The sequence below is a fragment of the Phocoena sinus genome, chromosome 4 (assembly GCF_008692025.1).
Source record: "Phocoena sinus isolate mPhoSin1 chromosome 4, mPhoSin1.pri, whole genome shotgun sequence".
Lineage (NCBI taxonomy): Eukaryota > Metazoa > Chordata > Mammalia > Artiodactyla > Phocoenidae > Phocoena > Phocoena sinus.
Window position 1 is genome coordinate 28,789,347 of NC_045766.1, and position 26,119 is coordinate 28,815,465.

The following is a 26,119-nucleotide window of genomic DNA, read 5'->3' on the forward strand; positions in this document are numbered from 1 at the left end:
TTTTGCTGCATCCCATAGGTTTTGGGTCGTTATGTTTCTATTGTCATTTGTTTCTATGTATTTTTTTCCTTCTTTTATTTCTTCAGTGATCTCTTGGTTATTTAGTAGTGCACTTCAGCCTCCATGTATTTGTGGGTTTTACAGGTTTTTCCCTGTAATTGATTTCCAGTCTCATAGCATTGTGGTCAGAAAAGATGCCTGATACAATTTCAATTTTCTTAAATTTTCTGAGGCTTGATTTGTGACCCAAGATGCGATCTATCCTGGAGAATGTTCCATGTGCACTTGAGAAGGAAGTGTACTCTGCCACTTTCAGGTGGAATGTTCTATAAATATCAATTAAATCTATCTGGTCTACTGTGTCATTTAAAGCTTGTGTTTCCTTATTTATTTTCTATTTGGATGATCTGTCAATTGGTGTAAGTGGGGTGTTAAAGTCCCCTATTTTTATTGTGTTACTGTTGATTTCCCATTTCATGGTTGTTAGCATTTGCCTTATGTGTTGAGATGCTCCTATGTTGGGTGCATAAACATTATAATTGTTATATATTCTTCTTGCATTGACCCCTTGATCATTATGTAGTGTCCTTCCTTATCTCTTGTTAACAGCCTTTAGTTTAAAGTCTATTTCATCTGATATGAGTTTGCTACTCCAGCTTTCTTTTGATTTCCATTTGCATGGAATATCTTTTTCCATCCCTTCACTTTCAGTCTGTATGTATCGCTAGGTCTGAAGTGGGTCTCTTGTAGACAGCATATATATGGGTTTTGTTTCTGTATCATTCAGCCAGTCTGTGTCTTTTGGTTGGAGGATTTAATCCATTTACTTTCAAGGTTATTATTTTTTTTCTTTTCACACACATACACTGTATTTTTTTTACAACAGATAAATAAACTGACACCAAGCATTGTAAATGGATGACCACAACAAAAGCAACAATGACTGCGATTACCAAACACGAAACACACTCATACTATGTCATAATATTGACATTCAGTCCTGTAATCCTCCACTGTAACAGCTCCTTTACTTTGCAGTGAAAATTGATTTGTATATTTTTTACCTCTGAGTCCTTGTGGGATTTTTTTTTTTATTCAAACAGAAAGTCACAAAAATTATAATCATCCTCATCAGTTCACTCAGTCCCATGTAATTAATTTTTTTCAACTTGATCTTTTGTTAGCACTTTTATGAATTCATCAGTTTTCCATTAGAGTTCTGAAAGTGCTTATTCATTCAGTTCAGCAGTATAGTCAGTTACCAGAAACCTGTACTTGTCAGTCTTTTCCATGAATTCCTTGAAGATGAAACCCTTTTATAGGAACATTTCTGCAAAAGCATCAGAGTATACCCAGAACTATCTGTAAATGACAAAAGACTTAAAAGTGACCACGGTTAAATATTTGATGAAAGTTCATAATAATGCAATTGACAAGGAAATTTAGTTATTTCTGAGATATATATTTTAAAGTAATAACTAGAATTATGACTTACATTATACCAGAACATATAAGATTTTTAGAAATTTCATGTAATGTCTGAAACATTTATATTAACATATTTCCATACAAATAACACAAAGAAAGTTTAGTATTAGTTGTTTTTTTGTTTGTTTGTTTGTTTATACTGCAGGTTCTTATTAGTCATCAATTTTATACACATCAGTGTATACATGTCAATCCCAATTGCCCAATTCAGCACACCACCATCCCTACCCCCCACAGCTTTCCCCCCTTGGTGTCCATACGTTTGTTCTCTACATCTGTGTCTCAACTTCTGCCCTGCAAACTGCTTCATCTGTATCAAGGTTATTATTGATATGTATGTTCCTATTACCATTTCCTTAATTGTTTGGGGTTTTTTTTTGTGGGTCTTTCCTTCTCTTGTGTTTCCCGCCTAGAGAAGTTCTTTAGCATTTGTAAAGCTGGTTTGGTGCTACTTAATTCTCTTAGCTTTTGTCTGAAAAGCTTTTGAGTTCTCTGTTGAATCTGAATGAGATTGTTGCTGGGTAGAGCAATCTTGGTTGTAGGTTCTTCTCTTTCATCACTTTAAGTATATCCTACTACTCCCTTCTGGCCTGCAGAGTTTCTGCTGAAAAATCAGCTGATAACCTTATGAGGATTCCTTTGTATGTTATTTTTTGTTTTCCCTTGTTTCTTTTAATATTTTTTCTTTGAATTTAATTTTTGTTAGTTTGATTAATATGTGTCTTGGTGTGTTTCTCCTAGGGTTTATCCTGTATGGGATGCTCTGTGCTTCCTGGATTTGGGTGACTATTTCCTTTCCCATGTTTGGAAAGTTTTCCACTATAATCTCTTCAAATGTTTTCTCAGACCCTTTCTTTTTCTTCTTCTGGGACCCCTATAATTTGAATGTTGGTGCGTTTAGTGTTGTCCCAGAGGTCTCTGAGATTGTCTTCAACTCTTTTCATTCTTTGTTCTGTTCCCCAGCAGTTATTTCCACCATTTTGTCTTCCCGCTCACTTATTCGTTCTTCTGCCTCAGTTATTCTGTTATTGATTCCTTATAGTGTGTTTTCCATTTCAGTTACTGTGTTTTTCATCTCTGTCTGTTTGTTCTTTAGTACTTCTAGATCTTTGTTAAGCATTTCTTGTATTTTCTCAATCCATGCCTCCATTCTATTTCAGAGATTCTGGATCATCTTTACTACCATTACTCTGAATTCTTTTTCAGGTAGATTGCCTACTTCCTCTTCATTTATTTGGTCTTGTAGATTTTTACCTTGCTCCTTCATCTGTGACATTTTTATTTTGCCGTCTCAATTTTCATTTTCCTTTTTTTTTATAAGTGAGCTTGTGTTCCTGTCTTACTGGTTGTTGGGCTTGAGGTTTCCAACACTGGAGTTTGTAGGCTGTTGGGTAGAGCTGGGTCTTGGCGCTGAGATGAGGACCTCCAGGAGACCTCACTCCAATGAATATTCCCTGGGGTCTGAGGCTCTCTGTTAGTCCAGTGGTTCAGACTCAGAGCTCCCACCACAGGAGCTTTGTCCCAACCCCTGGCTCATGAACCAAGATCCTGCAAGTTGTGCAGGATGGCCAAAAAAAAAAAAGGACAATAACAAAGTAAAAAGTAAAATTAGAAACTAACAGCTATGTTAGAAAACATATAAAAATAAAAATATAGACGAAACAACAACTGGAAGGTAAAACAGAGCCACAATAGTAAAAAACAGGAGAAGGAAGAAAAAAAAAAGTGGAAAAGGCCTTGGCTGTGGAGGGCAGGGCCTAAGTAGGGGTGAGGTTTGGGTGGTGGGCGGGGCCTCTGCTTAGGACCCACAGGGCTGGAAAAGTCCAAGGGTCGGGGGGCCTTAGGCTCAACAGAAGAGGCCCAGGTGTGCTTCCCACCTCTGGTCTCAGAGGGCAGAGGACCCCACCTGGGAGCCCAGCAGGCTTCCTCCACTCCTCTCCTGTTCCTCCTGGAGGTCCCCTCTCATCTGCCTCTCCTGATCTCCCTCCTATGCCCCCAGGGCCCACGTGGCCTGGAGGGGACTTTGGAGTGCAGGGGACTGGCTTGGGAGCTCAGCAGGCTCCCCCAGCCCGAGTGGGTGGGGCAAATGCCCTCTGCTCCTTTCTACTCCTCTTGTCCTGGAGGGCCCCTCCCACCTGCCTTTCCTGTTCTCTCCTGGGCTCCCTCCTATGCTCCCAGGACCAACCCGGCCTGGAGGGGACCTCTGAGGGCATAGGACCTGGCCTGAGAGCTGGGCAGACTTCCCTGGCCGATTGGGCAGGGGAAACGCTGGGCCCATTCCCCCCCTGATCTGAGTCCCCAAGGGTCCCTTTCAGCCACCCCTCAGGGGCGCCGGTCCTGTCTGGCCTCCGTACTCCCACATCCTACCAGTTCGCTTGGGGGTTCTTCCCGTCTCCTTGGGCATCGGTGTCCCCCACCAGCATCCGGCAGGCACCCTAGTTGTGGGGAGACGTGAACTCTGCATCTTCCCACACTGCCATCTTGACTTCAACCCCCGCCCCAATAACTGTATTTTTAAATGCTTATGTCACACCCTAGGTACAGAAAGACTAGGAATTGGATGTTGTAAATCTCCCACTTATGGTTTGGAAGCCAAGTTGACAGAATCTTTCGGTGGGTGGGCCTTCACAGAATTCCTTCTTACAAATTTCAGTAAGGTGGTCTATGCCCTATCCAATGCAGGAAGAGACTGATGGTTGCTATCTGCCTGTAACATTTTTCTGCATATTTCAGATTCGATCAGTAAAGTGTCCTTGGATAACAATGTGTACATAGTAATGTTCTTCAATAGCAATGGGTGTGTAGTCTGGGGACTGACCTAATACTCCTTTTTCAGGAATCTGAAAGGGGGAGAAAACTAACTCATGTCTCTACTCCTCAGACATTGTGTTTCTTGCTTTGTTGGGAGTCCCGTTATCTAATTTGCCTGCATGCTAAAAAAAAAAAAAAAAAAAAAAAAGTGGGATAGCACTATAAAAGGAACATATAAAAGTATAAAATAGTGTACATGCCTCTGTATTTTGGAGCTGTAATGCAGTCCTTATTACATTATGAGTCATTATTTTAATCTCCTAGAATAGAAGCTCATTATTTAGTAATAATATTTTGTAATGTGGCTAAAGTAGTACTTTGTTCTAAATCTAATAAAATCATAGGGCTGGAAAGGATCATTTAAGGTCAATTTCCCACCTTCAGGCAAAAGCACCACATTTCAACCTCATTCTGATACTCTTTTGCAAGTTACTAGAGGACATTTTTACTCTTGGGTGTCATCTTAAATCTAACTGGTTTTATTATGCTTCTTTGTCCTGACTGTTGATGAAAATGTTTAAATATTAACATAATAATAACTCTAACAGATTGTCTCTTCTTAGTACCAAACAAAACACTAACCTCCACATTGCCACTTATTCTCCCAAATAATTTGAATTTGAGGATTGTATGCAAAAGAAGGATATTGCAATACGCTGTGGAAGCCCTATATCCCCCCTCTACTCAGAGCTGGTTCCTGGTAGGTCAGAGATCATTATGGCTATGGTCTTAGGGACAAATGTCTACTGAATGTCCTGAGGCTGTAGAATGCCTGGGAGCAATTAACTGATGATTTCTTTTCTCTGGACCACCACTAAGAAGCCATGCGACCTAGATGATTATTTTACTCGCTGTCAATGGAAAATCTTGTTAAAGGGAAAGTAGATGTCATTTACCATTTCCTCTTGGATTTTTAGTTTTGCCATTCTGTCAGAGAAGTTCATCCTTGTTAGGCAGGATTTGTTCTTTCAAACTGATAATCTTGGAATACAGTTGTTTTCTTAAAGGTTTCTGCCTGTTGATTTTCAGTTTTCAAGGTTTTTGTTTTACTTGTTTTGGTTTTGTTTTTAGTTTTTAGCTATATTTGAAAATCATTTACCTAAACTATCTCTATTCTAGATGTTTCCCTAGAGTTTATGAAGGTGGTAACTGGCAACTTTACTGTAGTTTAATTTTTTTTTCTTCATAAACCTTGGAAGACATCTATGTAAATGACCAAGGCCTAGGAATTTGAGTCAAGTAATTGCATTTTAGAACTGAAAAGGACATTGAATACCAGCTCATAAATATCCCATTGTACAAATTATGAAATAAGGCCCAGAGATTAAATGACTTTGCTGAAACCAATTTACATGTTAGGCAAAACTATGACCCTGATCTTTTGATTTCTAATTCTAGATTCTTTCTAATTCCACCCTATTCTCTAACAATCCAGTTTGGATGTTGAATATAATTAATTATAGCACTTACTATAATCATTGTTCCTAACTATAGCAGGCAGAATGACTGTCCCTCCAAAATGTCTACATCCCAACCCCTAGAATATCTGAATATATGCTAATGGCAAAGAGAAGTTAGGATTGTAGATGGAATTAACGTTTGCTAAGCAGCTGAACTTAAAATAGGTAGATTATCCTAAATTGTCCTGAGAAGTCCAAAGTAACCACAGGGTCCTTACAAGTGGAAGAGGGAGGCAGAAGAGGAAGTCAGAGTGATGAAACATGAGAAGGACTTGAGCTGCTATTGCTGGCTTTGAAGATGGAGAAGGGCAAATAGCCAAGGAATGTGGGCAGCCTTTAAAGGGCAAGGAATCAGACTCTCCCCTAGAGCTTCCAGAAAGCACTTCACTGTTCACATGTTGATCTTAGCCCAGTGAGACCTGTGTTGGACTTCTAAGCTGTAAAATAATAAATTCATGTTGTTTTACGCCACTTAGTTTGTGGTAACTTATAGCAGCCATAGAAATGAAAGCACTAACAAAGTACTGATGGCTGCTTAATGGGAAATTTTCTTTCCACGGAATAAATATTAAACTCTTCTCCTTTTCTTTTTTTTTTTTAATACTACCTTAAGATAGTTAAGCCCTTAAGACAGTATTTGCCTCTTGCTAGGAAACAAATATCATTTAGTATTAATTTATTGTATTTTCCATAAACAGACACAAGTTCACACACAGTTAACCAAAAGAAGGAGAGAGCAGGAGGGAGGTTCAGAGGATGTCCCTGACATACTTGATCAGAATGCCCTTGGGGCAGCCGGAGGAGAAGTAGACTTTTGATATGCGGCTACAATTCTCTGTGTGTCAGATAAAAACATTTCAAGGCTTGACTGTGGATAATAGAAGTTTCTGTAAACTAACTACTGCCCATGATATTTACAGTCTATGATCAAGGACATTAATGCTCATAAAATTTTGTCCCTTCAGAACACACTTTCCACTCAAAAGTAGCAAAGAGAAACAAAGTCATATATACCCACACCTTCACACGTGCCTCTTATAATAAGACCTTTCTCCTGAATAATCATTTTTAGAAATAAGCAAGCCTCAAAGTTTCTGTCACCAATTTTCATATTACCTTGCTACAGAACCATTCTTATATTACTTTAAACCAGCCAAAAGAAAGGCAAGCAGAAACGAATACTTTAAACTCAGTATTCTTTGGTCTAAAAAAATCTTTAGCTTGTCAATATTTCTGAATTTCCACCCATCAAGATATTTTTCTCAAAACCTAGAGAAAGGCCTCAGGTGACTGGCTGTCCCAATCTACCTGGGATTGAGTAGGTTCCTGGGACATGGGACTTTCAGTGCTAAAACAAGGAAAATCTTGAGGAAGAAAGACCATCGATAGGGCTTAAGGGCATGCTTCTGTGTTGAGCCCAAGGCCCTGATGCAGAATGCCCCAGGTACCAGGGAAATCATTTTCCAAGTTTAAGGTCCAAGGACCCCCAAACAGGTGAAGTTTGGGCCAAAGAAGAGCCTGCCTTGCTCATAGTCTCCAGTATCCTTCTCAATGATTTACTTACTTTGTGATGAGTAGCTCAAGTTGAAAGGCATAATCAGAGGACAGATCTGACTTCATGGAGAATGTACTGTACCATCGGCTAAAGCAGAAACTCTGGGTTTTTGCTGACTGGGAAACATGCTTATGTTTACAGGAGCACCCCCTCTGATTTATTACAGGGTATTAATAAGCAACCTCAGATCTGTGCTGGAGGCTCAGTTTGATAGCAGGGTCCGTGCAACTGGACACAGTTACGAGAAGTACAACAACTGGGAAACGGTATGACGCGCACGTGATTTAGACAGACATTGCTTTGGGAATTGAACCAAGAATGTCACATTAACTCACCAATGGTTCCATTTGGTAGATAGAGGCTTGGACTCAACAAGTCGCCAGTGAAAATCCAGACCTCATCTCTCGCAGTGCCATCGGAACTACATTTTTAGGAAACACTATATACCTCCTCAAGGTAATCCTTTTTAACCATAACCTTCCCATGTCTGAGGGCTTTAAATCAATGAATTCTAACACATTAACGTCTGTTTCACAGACATATTCATCCCAAACATTGTTATAACTCTTTCCCTGCCTCAAACAGATTCCCCAGATTGTTTTATCATATGTGAATTTTTTAATCATTATTTTGATTTATTCAAAAGAAAAAATGCAATAAAATAAGAGAAGTCCTATAAATTTAATCACATTCCTGTAAGCAATGTAAATGATCATCTACCTTGATGAAATTGTCCTCTCCCAGATGTTGTTTGTAAATCCATTTGCTAAAGAGGTTCATAAACTTCATATCTATCAGACAACGGTACACAGCGTATCAACAATTTGTTTCTGTCGTCCTCTAATGCCATTTTTATCATGCAATTCTAATGAAGAAAATAAAAAGACATGGAATAAATGGGAGAGAAGGAAAACTTCTTACAAGATTAGCAACAATCATGATTACTTCTAATTACTCATCCAGTTGTCTTGGTCACGTCTCCTAATAGTAGCAGCAGAAAATAACCTCCATGTGAGTACAATTAAGCAGGGTAATCAAGCATCTTCTGAAAAATATGAGCTTGTCAAGCTTAATAAAAATAATAAACAGCCATGTAAGCCTTCAGCTCAAATATTGTGAGTGTCTAGAGGCAAGAACATACCGTGCTAGTATTATGTTTTAATTTAATCATGGAATGTACCTCTTGCTGCTGTCAGGTTTCACCTGTTGAGTCCAAAGCCCAGATGGGTAGTGAATGTTAACCCCTGAATATGATGAATCACAGTTTCCCTTTTCCTTTTGTTTGTAATAGGTTGGCAGACCTGGACCAAATAAGCCTGCCATTTTCATGGACTGCGGTTTCCATGCCAGAGAGTGGATTTCCCCTGCATTTTGCCAGTGGTTTGTGAGAGAGGTCAGTATGTAGAATGATTACTGGCAGAGGAAAGTAGAAAGTTTTTTTTTTTATTTCAATCAATCCCTTGTAATCTAACTATAATAAAAGAGAATAATAGCATAGAAAAAATTCATAATTCCAAGGTCCAAGCTATAAAGGTCACCAAGAAACTTGATAAGGCAAAATTTTTAAACAGTCAGCAAATGGTATTTATTTGTATTTCACTCATCTTAACTTTCTTACCCACCTTTGGTAGAAAGGCTAACAGGTAGTAAATATTGTGGATAGGTCATTTAAAAGTTAATGATTGTGGAAAAACCACTAACTTGATCATTATCTCCTAGATAATAATCAATGTATACTTCAGAGTAAAAGAAAACAATACATAGTGGTCCCTATTCTAAATGATAACTGTTTTCCACTCCTTTATAATTCTAATGGTAAGATATATGTAAAAACCCTTTTAAATATCCATGAGTCCATAATGATATAGATGATTCAATAAATTTTAAAAAAGGGAGAGAAGGAACAACTCTTTCTTATAGAAGAATTACAACTAATAGATGTACAAATGAGCAAAATAGAAAGTTACCATTAGAACACCACAGTAATAACTACTTCATGAAAATCTACAGATGGATACAAGGATTAGTGGGTAAAAGTTTAAAGAAAACTAGGTTATTTGCAGCAGCAAAGTATCTCTTAAAAAATATGTATTACATTACAAAGGCAAAATTTACAGTGGAGAAGCCTAGCAGAAACTACCTTAACCGGGTGATCAAGGTTAACAACACCTGTGTCAAAGTCATAAAGGAAAGTCTGAGGAATTGTCACAGATAAGAGGAAACGTGACGACCAACTACAGTGCGGGGAAGCTGGGTAAAAGGTATATGAAAACTCCCTGTATCTGCAACTCTTCTATAAGTCTAAAATTATTTCAAAAGTAAAGTTTAAAATATTGAAATACTTTAAAAATATAAGACTATTATTATATACAACATAATTTCTTTTGGGTAAAGCACTTCTGTATCTATTCTTTAGGCTCTTGGTTTCTAGACATGTTATGTGTCCAATTGGCACCATTTAATTTCAGTGAGTATCTCATTATCTGCCATCTAGAAAGAAAGACTTTCATCATTACTTTGGTTACCTCTAATCACAGACCACTAACAGAACATGGTTCTATAGCTCTTCCAACAGAAAAAGCACATGCTTTACCATGTGTTATTTTAATAAACATACGTGTATAGAGCCATGAAGAATATATAAAAACTGTTACTACACAGAACCCGTAAATATTTTAAAATCTCTTCAAGCAAGCCTAGGGAAGAGTTGAACGTAAATTTAATATAATCCTGGGGCTGAAGAACTGTGACTAAGAGAACATAATAAATGGGTATGAGGTCCTTCATTCATAGATAGGTATCCACATCACTTAGCAGGGAGAGCTAGACCCTTAACAGAGTTCCCTTCTCAAGTAAGAGGAATAAGAAGAAGACTTCCATCATGATGCAACTTGAGACTTGGTGAGAGCCTCTCCAAAATCCATCAGTGTGATCTCACTTCATAGTGGGAGCCTTTTTCATTCTTCTTCCTCTACTGAGACCATCTACAGGAGGTCTCACCAAAATTAAACAAATTTCTAGATGACAGTATTAGGAACATGCAGAGCCATCCATAGACATTCCTTACTTACTAGGAATACCCTCATAGCCTACTAACTTTGAAAAAAAGTTCTTACAGTTACTATTTCAAAGGAAATGAGTATTCACGTTAAGTCTTTAATTTTATTGAATTTTCGTTCATCTTTAAAGTAAATAGTTAAAATAAAAAGTAATAATTATATGAGGTAAATATGGATGAAATAGAGCAGGGGTCCCCAACGCCCGGGCTGTGGACTGGTACCTGTCCACGGCCTGTCAGGAACTGGGCCGCAGAGCAGGAGGTGAGTGGCGGGTGAGCAAGTGAAGCTTCATCTGCCGTTCCCCAGCGCTCGCGTTACCGCCTGAACACCCCACACCCCCATCCGTGGAAAAATTGTCTTCCACGAAACCGGTGCCTGATGCCAGAAAGGTTGGGGACCACTGAAACAGAGTATCCTAGAAAAAGGGAAGAACTAGAAACTATTTTAAATAAAACTGTCAGTAATATTTTGCTATTTGCTTTTTAAATATTAATAATATCTACTTCAAAAGGGGATGCCACTTTTGTTACCAAAGTCAACATTCATCTCGTCTATGTAAATTTTAGCAGCATAATGCATTCCATTTTTCCATGAAATTCTGCTTTGTAATTTATACACAGGCTGTTCGCACCTATGGACATGAGAGCAAAATGACAGAATTTCTCGACAAGCTAGACTTTTATGTCTTGCCTGTGGTCAATATCGATGGCTACATCTATACGTGGACCAAGGTATATGAACCAATACTGAGAGGGGCTAATGAAATTAAAACCAACCACTTTCTACTATACTTGTCCTAACCATAAACTGCACTTTTCAGTACCGAATGTGGAGAAAGACCCGCTCTACCAACGCTGGATCCACCTGCATTGGCACAGACCCCAACAGAAATTTTGATGCTGGTTGGTGCAGTAAGTATCTGGCTGACCATTTTGCATGCATCTTTTGAAAAGCATAGGAAGGAAGTAACAGGAAAACACAATAGTGTCTAAAATAAGAAAAAAATATAAAATTTTATATTTTAGAGTTCTAACTTTCTGAAAGCACAGACAATAAACAGCTTGTTTATTCAGTCAATAAAAATGTATTGCTTATTCTATTATGTTCCCAGCTGTGCTAGACGCTGGAAACATAAGACTGAACAAACCAGACATAATCCTACTACTTGTGGAATGTAAAATCTAGAGGAGACCATCATTAAATAATTATTTAAACAATTATTTAAATAAAATTGTGATTCAACTCTCAGTAAATGATTATACTAATATAGAAATTTCTCATGGATATTAGTTTGTCCCTACTTATTAATCTTCTTACACTATATTGATCTCATTGTTTGGCACTACACAGGGACATATTGGTGATTTCACATGCAACTTTTTAGCCTGTTAGCTTAAAAACACCCTATTCTTGTGACTAAATGTATGCATACTTCATAATGTACACATACATGAGGATGATTATAAAAACTCCTGTGAAAACAACTTATTTTTTAACTCTCTCTCTAATTTGAAATTTTGAAACATGACCTGTGGGAACGTCAGTAGATGACCATTTGCCATTAACAACAATACGTTTTTCCAGCTATCGGAGCCTCTAAAAACCCCTGTGATGAAACTTACTGTGGATCTGCTCCAGAGTCTGAAAAAGAGACCAAGGCCCTGGCTAATTTCATCCGCAACAACCTCTCTTCCATCAAAGCATATCTGACAATCCACTCATACTCCCAGATGATACTCTACCCTTACTCCTATGATTACAAACTCCCCAAGAACAATGCTGAGTTGGTAAGTAGTCATGGTAGTAGATATAGTATTTCACTGTTGAGATTTTTAAATTCTATTCCTGGAAAACATATATATATATATACAAAAAATTTCGGGAAGTTCCATTCTTGATTTTCGGTAATAGAAGCAAAAAACTTACCAACACAAATTTACAAGGCATCTGAAGTTGGCTACATAAATTGGCTAGAAGAAATGTGATTTTGATGTAGGGAATGATCGCCAAAATGCGGTTAATTCACTAATATTCAAAATGACAACAGTTCCACTTCCTCCTGCTTCACCACAGCACTGACACACATGATGATTTCAGACGCATCTGAGGTAATCAACAAAGTTCCTTCACCTCATACATAATCTTAATCAGAAAGTCAATTTTATCAAGTTGCCTTGAGCTGGATTTGACATGCACAGGCAGAGTATGGCAGATGTCGTTAGGAATTTGCACATTTGGTTGATATCTGGTTAAGTGATAAGATCCTAATATTGCTTATTTCTAAATTGTTGGATTAGGTGAGACACAGATGTAAATCAATCAATGAACAAATGATGTGAATGGGTCCTTACTATATATGCGAAATATTGCAAAAAAAATGAACTATCCCTGACTCAAAAAATTAGCAATCTTGTTGAAGAATCAAGATACAACCACATGAAAAGATAAATAATATAAGAGTTTTATACTATTCAAATTAACAAATATGGTACATCAATGTATAATTTTTTTAAATAAGCAGGTTTGAATCCTTCAAACAACTTTTTTTTTTAATTTATGAACATCTGGCTGCCAGAAGTTGGGACCAATGATCTGAAAGAACAAGTGTAAGATTTAAAGCATTTGAGTTATGCCAAAAAAAAAAAAGTATTCCACCTAGACAACATAGATATTTGGCTTACCTAAATGCATAAATTCAAAGACCCAATAACTTTATCAACTGGAAACTGTTTTGTACTTTCAGATTCAGTCTTTCAGAGACCAAATAAAACATGTAATGCTGTAAATATCTTGTGAAAAGCAAAATGGAAAAATAACTCAGCTTCTTAGAAAACTGATAGCTAATAGTTAGCCAGGTCCTGTTTTAAAAAAAAAAAAAAAAAAATGCTATTTTTCATTTCATTTCATTTCAGGAAAATCTTCCCATTTTCCCTATCTGTAGCCAAAAAACAAAACAGGACATCATTAGTTGGAACCATTCAATATTTCAGTTTTCCAATTAGGCTCAGTCTGTAAGTGTTCCCAGCAGTGGGTGCTCACAGGCCTGCTGTCCCAGAGATGGGTGTGGTCAGCTCCTCATTTCAGTCCTCGATTTCCAGGGCCACCAGAGGAGAGGAGGTGGGGGTATGTTGTTTGTTTAACTCATGTGAATATGTTTAAGCTGTACCACATCAAAAGAGAAAAAGACAAAGCCATACAAACTAAGCACGAATGAGTTAGTAAGTAAAATATTAAAACTAAAATTATAAACCATATTAAATGTAACCACCAATATATCCAATTTGCTTAATAACTAGTTTTAAACATAAACACTAAAAGACTAATGCTAACAGAAAAGCTTAAAGTGTTCTTTGGAATTGAGCTGCTGCACAAAGTTTCAATACTTTTTCTTACTTGGGGAATAAGTTTAAGCCCTTTTAGCAATGAAAACTTTGTTGCCCCACTGGCTCCATACAATAACATAGTATATGACTGCTCTAGAAGTCTACAAACTTTCCTTTAAAAAAAAGAATCAAGTAAGTTCTACCTTTAGAATCTCATGAATAATTCTTGCTACTTCCTGTGGTTTCTCCAGGAAAAGACCCAAGACTCAAAGTGGGTTTAGTGGGCCAATTCAATATGTGCCCCAAATGGTGTGAAACCATTCCAGAGAATGTGATCCACTTCTTCATTTAAAATCAAGGAAAGAGAGGTAATAGTAAAATATATATATATATTAGAAATTCCATCCTCCAAAATTGTTTTTAAATTCTAATTAACAAAGAAGTGAAACAGAACTATATCAAAGTAAAATATTCATAATCAATTCTCAAACAAGCATAAACCACAAAATAATCTTACCTTGTTTAAATTTATACCCACAAATCTAATAAATTCAAGGAAAAGGACATGTTACTTCTTATGTTTTCTAGAGCATAAGATAGGTGAATAAAATACAAAAATTCTTTGCACTTATATCACACACGTTGATTTAAAAGTTATTTTAATTTCCAATAATCTTTTCTGTGATTAAAATTTTGCCTAGTATCTTAAAAGAGATATTTAAATGCCATCAGTAAAATCTAAGATGCATATTATTTGATTATTTGATTCATCTGAGATCTGAATTTAGTTTGGCACCCCAAAACAATTTAAATCATTTGAATAGTTAACTAGAAATCCTTTCAGTCTTTTTCTTATTTTGTATAAATCCAATTCACTTACTTCCTAAGAACATTGTGCTAGAACAACTCATAACTATAGTGTTATCACAAATACATGTATAGCCAAAAGAGAATTTGAGTCTCCCAAGAAGAAAGATATTGGCTTTTCCATGGTTTTTATTTGTAATGAGGATATCACTTTAAAAAACTAAAAGTCTTGACCTAGAAAGATGAATGTTCCACCCAAATCTAGTGCCTCCATATTAATTCTCAATTACAAAAATGTGACCCCACTGTAGAAAACAAAAGATAGTAAAAGACTAATAAGATGAATTATTGGCACCATACCACATTATAGGTAACTCAGAATTTTCTTACAGTGCTACAAAGCTGACTTTGTCTTATACAGATTTTAGTATATATATATGCATGTATATAAAATCATATTTGTAGCTAAAAAAATGCTTCAGTGAAATAATTGGAAGGGAATTATTCTGTATAGAAACATTAGCACTCTCTCAGTTCAAATTTAGAACATACCGTAAGTAGCAATCCTTTGACATTTGAGTCGTGATGAAAATGTGTACGGCTTCATTTCTGAAAGATCTTACATGTAGATTACCTGACAATTACTTATATCAGGAGACAACCTTCAGAGGGAAGAAAGGCAGAGATGGGAATGCAAAAGACCAATGAAGTTAAAGTACAGAAGTAATAGCCTGGATTACAAAGGCTACCAAAAAATACATCTTCAGCAGAGGAGTAAAAAAAGTTTGAGGAAACATAAGAGTGTCTTACATGCATAATGCTTTCCTGACTGCAAACTGTTTTTACACGCATATATTATTTAAAGAAAGAATACAAAATGCACTGTGAGTTTCCAATGACTTCATAAATGTCCAGTCCCTCAGCGTTGACTTCTTCAGTATAAAGCTATCACTATCTTCAAAGGAAGTTTTAAGATCCAGAAAAAGAATATCTTTACATTTCCAAAATTCTAAAGGGTAATGAAATATTGAGTTATATGACCTCTTCATCATCAGAGGAAATAAAAACTAGGAGACATAATTGAAAAGGCTCCCAAACCTATCCATATCTTTGCATTTATTGAGCATGGAAAAGCTCCCAATCTTTGGTCTACCTTCCCCCCAAAGAGGCACACACAGCTCTGTTAATAATAATTATTACTATAACACTACTTCTAAATTCAAAAGCAGAAACCCAGAATAATACCAATCAACTAAGTATCTTCACCCATTTCCCAGACTGACCAAATGGAAAGCTGATGTATACTACACAAAGATGCCAATCCAGGGCATGCATCTATCATTACATTTCTACATTAGAAGCACAGAATTTCACAGGTGGAAATCTTGGAATTTCTCTGGTTCTGCTTTCTCATTTTCTAGCTTAGACAATGAAGGCTTGGTTAAGCCAACACCAGTAGTAGAGGCAGCCTTGGGCATGGAGCTAGTGGATGCTGAAGAATTTCCTAAGCTGCCCCAACTTCCAAAGATGCACACACACATATTTGTGTGGCCGTGTTCTATGGTGGTGCTCCATGCAGCCGGTTTGCAAGAGACCATTCATTAAATAAAGTCTTTTATCCCATAAATATATCATTATTACCTCTGACCCCGGACATTGCTAAGGATTTACACTGGTCAAGTAAGATCCCTGACTTCTCAGGGCCCAGTCTTCATGATTCTGGCCAGTACTTGCATGGGTATACGTACATTAACCAGGAGAAATATGACAGTCTAAAAATTTCTGAAAAATTATTAAACTTGACCAAAAGATAGAAATCCATTTCTAAAATCTAACACCTTCTAGTCCAGAGACACCTCACTACCTCTTAATTAAAGCTTTGGTTAATGAGCCACCAAAACAGAAACCCACTGCTCCACCCAAGCACGTGAGCATAAGCCGGGACTATGATTAGAGATAAACGTAAAAATCAGGGGGGAAGAAATATTGTGATTAGGAGGTGGACAATTGCAGGGTCATGCGCACACTCCACCACTGCTGTCACCACGTCCTTGCCTAATAACAAGAGCAACCGGGTCACAGTCCCTGTGTCAGGCAGGCTGCCAGCAGCTTAGGCAGGACTGGAAGCACAGAACATTTGCTTCAGGAATTTTCTCAGCATTTCTAATCTCACTTATAAGACCAAAGACATTTTAAACGACAACTGCAGAATTTCTTTGATTAGAGAAACCGGGTGCTGATTTACCATTATACATTTTAAGTGGCTTTCTGGCCTGTTAAAGTTCTCCTGCAGGGCCTGGTCAGTACATGACTCATCAGGCAATTACCAGAAATTCCACTGAGCACCTACTAAGTGCTCGGCATAAACCCTGGTTCCTGCCGTGAGGAAGGGAGCAGAGGCCGTCAGCCTGTTGTGAATGTTCTCTCGAAGGAAGAGTGGGAGTGAGGTAACCAGGTTACCGAGGACTTTAATGTCAGGATGACTCCTGTGTCACAGCGGGCCCTGGAGCCAGTAACCTGGTAAACAGAATGGCTACGTCAAATACAGAACTCCCAGTTAGATCTGATTTCAGATAAACAACAAATAATTTTTAGTGTTTAAGTATGCTCCAAATATCGCATGGGACAGACTTATACGGGAAAAGCATTCATTGTTTACCTGAAATTTAAATTTAACTGGGTATCCTGTATTTTTGGCTAAATCTGGCAACCCTGCAGGTAAAGTGTGATTTTGGCAGGTGTGACCTAGCAGCGGCGCTTCGGAGACACTTGTATTATCGTCAGCAGAGGAAAACAAGGCATTCAGAGCACCTTTAAAACCAGCTGTCTTCTTTTTCAGTTTTTCTCTCTAAAATACTTTCTTCTTTAACATAATTACATCTTTTATCTGACTTTCCTTTAAGCTAATTTTGCCTCCTTCCCTTCCCCCAGAGGACATCTGGCGGGGGTGGGGGTGGGGGGCCTTTTTGATTGTATGTCACTGTGGGAATGCTCCCGGCATGCCTTGGGTGGAGGCCAGGGGAGACTGATCAACACCCTACAAAGCTCAGGACAAGCCTCCACAGCAAAGGATTATCCAGCCCACGTGTCACAAGTGCCAAGGTGGAGAAACCCTGCTTTAAGCAAAGGTAAGAAAAGTCTCATTCCTGGCCAAGTGTCCCTGGCTTTCAGGATCCTACACCCCCTCACAAAGAGCTTACAATTTTCTGCAAATCTCAAGTGTGGGAGAGTACATTCCCATCATACGGCATTTATTTTTTAACATTTATTTGGAAGAAGCACTACCGCCACCGGGGGGGAAAAAAAAATTCTGGGCTTTGCAACTTCAGCTGACTCGTGCTTCACATTTTACCTGAATTTTAAAGAGCTTAAAAATATGTATTCAGATCAGGCAAAGAAAGAATTTGGTTTCCATCAGTGAAAGCATTGCCACGCTCCCCATGGAGTCTGCCAGGACAGACAAGCCCTGCTCTCTAAAGAAGGCCTTCCCACACTCCTTGCCTTTTCTTCATCTCAAGGCTTTGCAACCAGAGCCTGCACTTGTTTACTCTCCTCCTTTTTCTCAGAAACATATTTGTTTCCAAGGCTTTCTCCTCAGTCCCTGCCTCAGTAGGCCTTGGAGGCTTCTCCTTTCGCACCAAACTTATAAAAGTTCAATTCCTCATTGGTCCCTTGGTGTAAGCTACCCATTATCACAGGACAGAAGGAAGGAAACTGCCGCTAAAGATCATTTTGACGCTTCCATTATCACATGTATTCACCCAGAGGGATGGTTAAACTCAGAACTTGAAGTTAGAAGCAAAGTTCTGAAGAAAATTCCCTTTGAATTGGTATATACCCCACCGTCAGTTTGGGGCTTTCGTTTTCTTGTACGGTAATGGTGGACCAGTGGAAGATTAGAAGAGGCGAGACCCCACTGTCATGACACTTGGCTGTGTACGTAGAGGTCGCAATGATGACCATGAGCACAGTCTCGAGACGGGGCTTCCTGATCACATGTTCCTTAGGAATGCAGGTCAGTGGAAAAGAACACCCTCGCCTTATTCATCTCACCAGCCCCCTGGAGCTCAGAGCCTGGGGAAACGTTACACTAGTTGGTCCTTTGTCTCTTGGGCTTTGAGTTAGATGTGACATTTTAGACTCTCTCTGTCTTTTGCTCTATGACCAAGGCCTCTTTTTAAGAAAACAGGTGACAAAAGAGAACATGCATAAGACGTGGTAGGAAACTCATATCTAAGGATTAATAAAGGCTGGCCATGTTTGGCCTTGACTGAAAGCAAAGTTTTCTCTGAGGCTGATTTATATTTAGCTTCCTTCTGTTCTTTACAACTGGTAAAACCAGCTCTAGCAACACTTCTTTTGAAGTATTCCAAGGCCACAAGGAGAAGTGAAAAAGAGCACAGGATTTAAAGCAAGAAGAACCTAGCTCAAGTCAGCCACTTATGGGGCTGCATGCCCTTGGGCAAGTTCTTTTATCCTCTCTGAGTTTCAGTTCTTTTATCTGTAAAATGGGGATAAAAATATCTAGCTCTTATCAAGAGCTCTTTGTCAAAGTCTAAGGTTTTATGTAAATGTTAGTTCTTATTTTGAACCCACTGAGCAAGGATGTAAGATCTCCCTCAAATGACAGGTTACATAGAAAATGTCATTAATTAGAGTTTGAAGACATGGATCATGCTCTCTGATGTACTATTGTTTCTGCCAGTCTTTTGTCAGCTGTCTTAGTCCCTTTTTACAGAAACATACAAGGAAAAGGAGTTACCTCTCTAATATTTTAGCAAATTCAGGAATCACCCCTCTCTCTACCATTTCTGGCAGGGGTCAGTCACCCAGCTTGGTTGGAACATTCCCACCAAGCGTGCTGCCCCCATGGCATTTCATTCTGCTAGAAAATTCTGTGTTGATGAAATGTGGACAGATAATGTTAGGAAGATAAATGAGCAACATTTGTAAAAGTATTTGAACTCTTAAAAAAAAAAAGACCCACACTGATTCCAGGGATTTTTGTTACAATACTTGGAACTTAAAATATGATATTTTGGTTGATTAACGTCTGCTCTGACTTTTTTGTCCCTTGGTCTCAGAGGGGCTGAGAGAAAGGGTCTACAGACTTCACTTTTTTTTTTAATCAAAGGAAATAAGTTAAGTGCCCAGCAGAGGTCAATGTCTAAATGTGGTAACCCATCAACCATCACTGCATGGTACCACCACTCTCCCCACAAGCATCCTCAATCTCCACTCAGGGGGGTCACAGTCCAGCCTTTGTAGAACTCTGCACCCCCATCCCAATCAGGCTCACCTGAAGCCCTAGGAAGAGACTAAATCAACCAACCAACAATGTGCTAGGTGTTAATGCAATCCGCTGAGGATACAAGATGAATAGCCAAGAATCCTCCCCCCACAAAAAGCTCACCTAGGGGACAAATAGATGCAAAAACAAATGATTACAGCACAGAGTGATAGGAACTCTGATAGAGACATGTGAGCCCTCACAAAGAAGGGGTGCTCATTGCTCCCTAAGAGAGTTGGGGGCAGCTTTGCAAAGAAGATGACATTTAGACTGAATTTGGAAGAACAATAGCAAGCCTCCTTGTGAACAAAGAGGGAAAGAGATTTCCTACAAAGGGAGAAGGACACCCAACGTCATGGAGGTAAGGAGAGGTGGGCAAGGGTACGGAAAGTAGTTCAGGGAAACCTGGCTCGGAAGGAACATGGGGATGCACGGCAAGTGATGCAGCCTGAGAGGGAAGAGAGGGACAAGCTCACAAAGGCTCTTTATGTCAAGAAAGGAGACCAGACTTCAACAGAAGGTGAGAGAGTCATTGAAGGATATGATGATGAGGTGATGGTCAGAGGACAAGTGATGAGGTAGACATCAAGATGAGAGAGCAACTTAGGACAAGGAGAACCAAGGCTGAGACACAGACTAGATGTTCCTTCAGTGGGTACCCGTGACAGGAACAAAATAACAGCCATTTTAAGTTAACATCAATCTTAGATATTGCCTCAGCATCACAGGCAGAGCAACTGTTTCCAAAAGATGACTCTGAAGGCTTAGAAAGCACTTGGTTATCGCTCTAAGGAAAGGCAAACTAAACATTTTTGTGTGGTCCTAAGGGTAGTTATGACTAAATGGATAAGTTGATAAATCAGAAGCAATAACAGATCACAAGTAAGCCCCTTCAATTTTGCCAGATAACTCAATTCTTATGTTACACCAATAAAAATATTGAGAGACTTGAAAGCCATCTGACACACAGGAGGTCAAGAGATAAAGACAATGATCTTGTCTTAAATTGTCTATAGTCATCATAACTTCTCACATTTGGAACTAATCCTGAAGAATTTCCTTTTTTTACAGCTTTACTGGTATGTAATTGACATATAACAATGTGATGATTTGATACACGTGTATACTGTAAAATGTTTACCCCATTAGTTTACACACCCTCTACCTCACATAATTTTGTTGTTTTGTCATTTTGTTGTCATTTTGTTGTTACGGTGAGAACATTAAAGCTCTATTCTCATTGGCATCTTTAAGTGTACGACGCAGTATTGTTAACTACAGTCACAGTGCTATACAGCAGCGGTCCCCAACCTTTTTGGCACCAGGGACCGGTTTCATGGAAGACGATTTTTCTACGGGCCGGGGGTGGGGCAGGGGGATGGTTCAGGCAGTAATACGAGCGATGGGGGGGCGGCCGACGGAGCTTCGCTCACTCACCCACCACTCACCTCCTGCTGTGCGGCCCAGCTCCTAACAGGCCACAGACTAGTACTGGTCCACGGCCCAGGGGTTGGGGACCCCTGCTGTACATTACATGCCTGGAATTTATTAGAATCTTATTTCTACTAACTAAAAGTAAGAATTCAAGGTTTAAGGGGGAAAAAAAGCAGAAAAGAAAAGCCTGAGGAAGGTAGCTAGGGAAGGAATAAGAGTTCTTTAGGATTAGAGGTTCTGCCTTACAGAAAAATAAGTAACTAGAAATTTCCTTGGATGAATCGCAAGTTAAAGAAATTGTAGAACAGTAGGAAACATGTTGTTTGCCTACCAAAAGAACAAGTACCTCACCATGTTTCACATCTCTAAAAGATGGTTTTAAATGTATTCTGAGCATTGTGCAATGTTTACACATTATTTCTGATTTCAACTGGCAACAGGCCTTATACTAAAGGATGGAGAGAAGACCTAACTCTAGTATGTTGGTTAGAATAAAATTAAACAACAGAAACAATACCTTTAGATCACAACAGTAAAGATTCCATACAGTATGACAAAGCACATACCAGTTTGGGAAAAAGGGAAATGAAACCCTAAAATGTTCAAATTACTGTCCCAAAACTCTAAGAATAATAAGTTAGTTCCAAGAAACTGACTGCATCATTTCAGACCAGAAAGTCATGATTTAAGTTTTATAATTCCTTTTAAATTTCCAAATTTACCACTTGTTTCGATGAAGCACTGATGCTTTGGGAGCTGAAATTGTTGAAGTCTTACAGCCATGCCCTCATCAATTTGACTTAAGACTTGACTGAACTGGTTTTAATATTAGAACAAGGATTAAGGGAAGCTGCTATTTTGTAGAAACAGAATTATTCTGATGTCATCACCAACTTCCAACAGTTTTCCAAGCATATGTACAAGACAATTATGATGCCAAAGTAAGAAATATAGCTAGTTTCATAGCCAGAATGAGTTATGGCTAATTCTCCTGTAGTAACAATCAGATTCACAAATCTGTGTTCTCCAGACAGAAAAGTAAAGCTTGCTTTCAAAGTGATTCAGTTAAATAGACAATTTGTCAGTGGACACTGGAGAGTTTACTGTGCAGGGAGGAACTGAGTGCACAGCCCTTCTCCCTGAGGGGCTGGGGGTAGGGGCAGGAGGGCAGTGGGTCTGATGAGAAGGTGATGCTGCTTCTAATAAAAAAAAAAAAAAACATAAGTTAATACTTGCTACTTTTTTTAATTCTGGAATTCAAATGTTCTGCCTTTTGAAATAAAATAAATGTTCTCTCATTTTTCGGTCTAAAAAATCTTCCATGCTGGAACTACCACTCCTCCTTGGAATTGTCCATTCTTAAACATTTTTACACTATCACTGAAGGTTGCACCGACTATCCAATCATTCTTTTGAGTGGTTTTTAACACTCCTACCCCAACTCACATAATCCTGTCATGACTTAATCTTCACTTTATAACCTGCCCTATTTCCAGGTGGTTTTTGCATTGTTTTGTTTGGAATTATTTTGTATGTTTTTGATTTTTGTTTGCCTCTAATAGGTAGACAATCTCTTTGCACAACCACAAAGACCTCCTTGCCTCCTGCTTTTCTCTCACAAGCTCCAGAGACAAGATAGATTTGCCAGACTAATCCTTAGATATAACCTAATTCTTCACACACAGTGACATTTTACTATGTCAATAAATGTGGTATCTGGGACAGTTACAAATCACTATAGCCTCATTTCTCCAGCCTGAACTAAGGTTTAAAAATAAATGTTTAACAAGCCTAAGTAAGAATTCCAGGGGAAAAAAAAGAGCAACTAAATTCTATGTAAATAAAAAAGAAAACAAAGTAAAAGAATAAACTCTGGATACAACAGAGTTTACAGCTAGGACCCAGATTTTACTGCAACGATCATTTAAAATAAATGTAAGGACCTAATTCTCAAATAATAGGGTAAGAAGAGTGCTAACCATCTCAGAGCTTCAACAGTTACTGAGTAACCACTAAGTAACAAACCCTGGGCTAGGCCCTGGGGACACGGAGATAAAGGACAGAAAAAGTCACTGAGAACTCAGAGGGCAGCTAATGGTATTGACACAATATGACACAACTCTGTGTGTGACAAAGAGAAGCTCAGAGTGAGTGCTTGAGGAGGGCATTAGGGAAGACACCCTTCCACAAGAATCACTTGGATCATATGACAAAGTTCACTGGAAAATGGGGATGCGCACTGAATAAGTTTAAAACACTAACCCGAACTGTGACTTACATGTCTTCAACGTCTTAAAAATAATGTACAAATGTTTGGTTTTTGTCGGTGTGTGCTTTTATTTCTTCACTCACTTACTGCTGGCTCTTTTGCAGAACAGCATGGCTAAAGCTGCCATGAAAGAACTTGCCACACTGTACAGCACCAAGTACACATATGGCCCAGGAGCTTCAACAATCTGTAAGTCTTGGCATCAGAACTGTGCAAAGAACCCACGTGCTTCAAAGGCAACAAATGGTTCCCAGCGTCTTTCCTTTCTATCATTTAAAGCATGTGACTTTTGCCTGACAGTGAATTTTTTTTAAAAATATGTAATCAGTTTCCTGTTCAGAAAAAAGGGGGAGAAATGTCCCTTTCAGCCCACGGAAACATTTACTCTCCGTAAACATCTATTGAGCATCTACCACTTGCCAGGCCCTCAACAGATGCTAGGAGAGAAAGGAAAGGAGGATGGAGAGAAGGCAAGAGGGAAGGGGGAAGGAAGGAGGAGGGCTGGAGCAATCTTCAAAGAACCCACAGCAGGGAAGCGGGAAGAGTAAACATTAATTGTCATACAGGAGCTAAGTGCTGCGACAGAAGGATGTCTAAGAAAAGAGCACGCCCAAAGACTAACCACCCCACTCCACAGTATCAGGAATAAGTTCCCAGGATGATGACACAGAAGCTTTATCTGGAAGGACAATTGCTGGAGGAAAGCAGTAGAGGGAAGGTTTTCCTGGCTAACAGATGGCAGTTTCGAAAGGCTACTTCAGGCTCAAGCTATTTGCAAGGGATGCAAGCAAGTGGCAAAAGAGTTAGATAGCGGCTAGACCCCAGAGCCTTGGGGCTGCAGTTCGGATTTCGCTGGGAAGGCGCATTCTGCAGGCCCCATTTTCAATTTCTACATATATTTGCCTTTGCATGATTTCTTTCTGCCCCAGGTCTTAAAGGGCCAGAAATACAAGGAAAAAAGGCCAGTCCCATCATCAAGGGGGCTTCAATGCAGTTGGAGAGGCTCCAATCCTGAGGGGTTTCTAAAAGCTTCATGTAGAATACAGTTTCCTGTATTCCTGTTCTTTATTAAACTTCTCTGTATCAGATGGGGTATACTATTTTCTTAAGGGGGTTCTATCAGAAATAACCCACAGTGACATTGCACCTATTCACATATGGTGAACTTCTTGTAGGTCTTCTTCAGGCAAGTTCAATGAGGTTTCTCTTTCCATTACAGTGTAAGCCCCTGGAGGGCAGGGGCCATGTCTTTCCTTTGTCCTAGCATCTCCAGAGTTGATTGAGCACATGGCCTACTACTAAGTGAGAGCTGTACAATTGCTGACTGAATAAATGAATGAACAAATGAGTGACTGAATAAATGAATGACATCATAACTGTCACCAAATGAATAACTGAAGGAATGCCTAATCTGTGCCAGGCCATATGCTAGACCCTGAAGAAACAAAAATGAAGGCACAGCCCTGCCCTCAAGCTGCTCCAGTTTCACCACTCAGCACAGTTTCAGCAGGGTTTGGAGTCCTCTCCTCTTACCAGTCATCATGCAGTTTTCCTTATTTTTCTAGGAGATACACATCCTTTTCCCAGAAACTGTATATATTTTGTAAACAGATTACACACTACATAGCACAGTTTACCTCAGCATACAAGCACTCTGAGAAGTTTATATATTACAAATTACATACTTCCTGGGGTATTAAACACATCACTCCCACTAAGTAGACTTAGAGGTAAGACTGGACAAATTTTTAAAACAGCCCCCATAGCTCTTGTGATCCAGTTTACTAGAAAATTCACCTACCTATACTGTTTTGTGCAGTAAAACATTTGTAATTATAAAAGAAAGCTGGTGGGGTTTTTTAATCTCCTTCCTAGATTTAAAATTTTTCTTTCTTCTGTTTGTTCATTTCAGATCCTGCTGCTGGGGGCTCTGATGACTGGGCTTATGACCAAGGAATCAAATATTCCTTCACCTTTGAACTCCGGGATAAAGGCAGATATGGCTTTGCCCTCCCTGAATCCCAGATCCGGCCAACCTGTGAGGAGACAATGCTGGCGATCAAATACATTGCCGGCTATGTCCTGGAACATCTGTACTAGCCCAGAGCACTAACAGCCTTATCTCTAAATGCGCACTCTTTGTTTCTTTTCTATCCTGAATTCTGACTTTTGTTTGCCTAGATGTTTTCCAGATCCTCCTCTTTCTTTTAAGATTCTGGGTCTATTAAACTACCTGGGTCTTTAATATTGATCATAATAAAAAATGAACCATTACAATTGAAAAACCTGACAGACTGTCTACTTCTCTGGGGGAAAAAAGATGTGAACGAATGACTAAGGCAAGCCACACACAACCAATGATGTAGGTCAGCCATACGGGAGTTAAAGTCCTTGGAGTGTTGCCAACCCTGGCAGACTGCAGACATGCACAGGTTATAGTGAGGTGCTGATGCGGAAGAAGACCTGTAAGGGGAAATCCAGGACTGTAAAATGTGGTATAGGTGAAACGATCCAATCATGGTTTAGCTTTCATCTCGGCTCGCTCAAGTTATTTTCTGAGCTGTTTACCACATGCCAAGCACTTTGCTAAGCAATTGAGGACAGAGCAATGAAAACGAAAGAA

At 38.9% G+C, this 26,119-nt stretch overlaps 1 protein-coding gene across 1 annotated transcript in view; it reads left to right on the plus strand.

The window, feature by feature from the left end:
* CPB1 (carboxypeptidase B1) overlaps positions 1-25,781 on the plus strand; it is a 39,595-nt gene extending 13,814 nt beyond the window's left edge. The window contains exons 4-11 of the mRNA XM_032630726.1: positions 7,481-7,580; positions 7,669-7,770; positions 8,606-8,707; positions 10,994-11,104; positions 11,194-11,284; positions 11,958-12,160; positions 23,601-23,685; positions 25,409-25,781. Coding sequence (XP_032486617.1) covers positions 7,481-7,580; positions 7,669-7,770; positions 8,606-8,707; positions 10,994-11,104; positions 11,194-11,284; positions 11,958-12,160; positions 23,601-23,685; positions 25,409-25,596 — 982 coding nt within the window. The 3' untranslated portion in view covers positions 25,597-25,781. The remainder of the gene's footprint in view (positions 1-7,480; positions 7,581-7,668; positions 7,771-8,605; positions 8,708-10,993; positions 11,105-11,193; positions 11,285-11,957; positions 12,161-23,600; positions 23,686-25,408) is intronic.
* Positions 25,782-26,119: the final 338 nt, after the last annotated feature.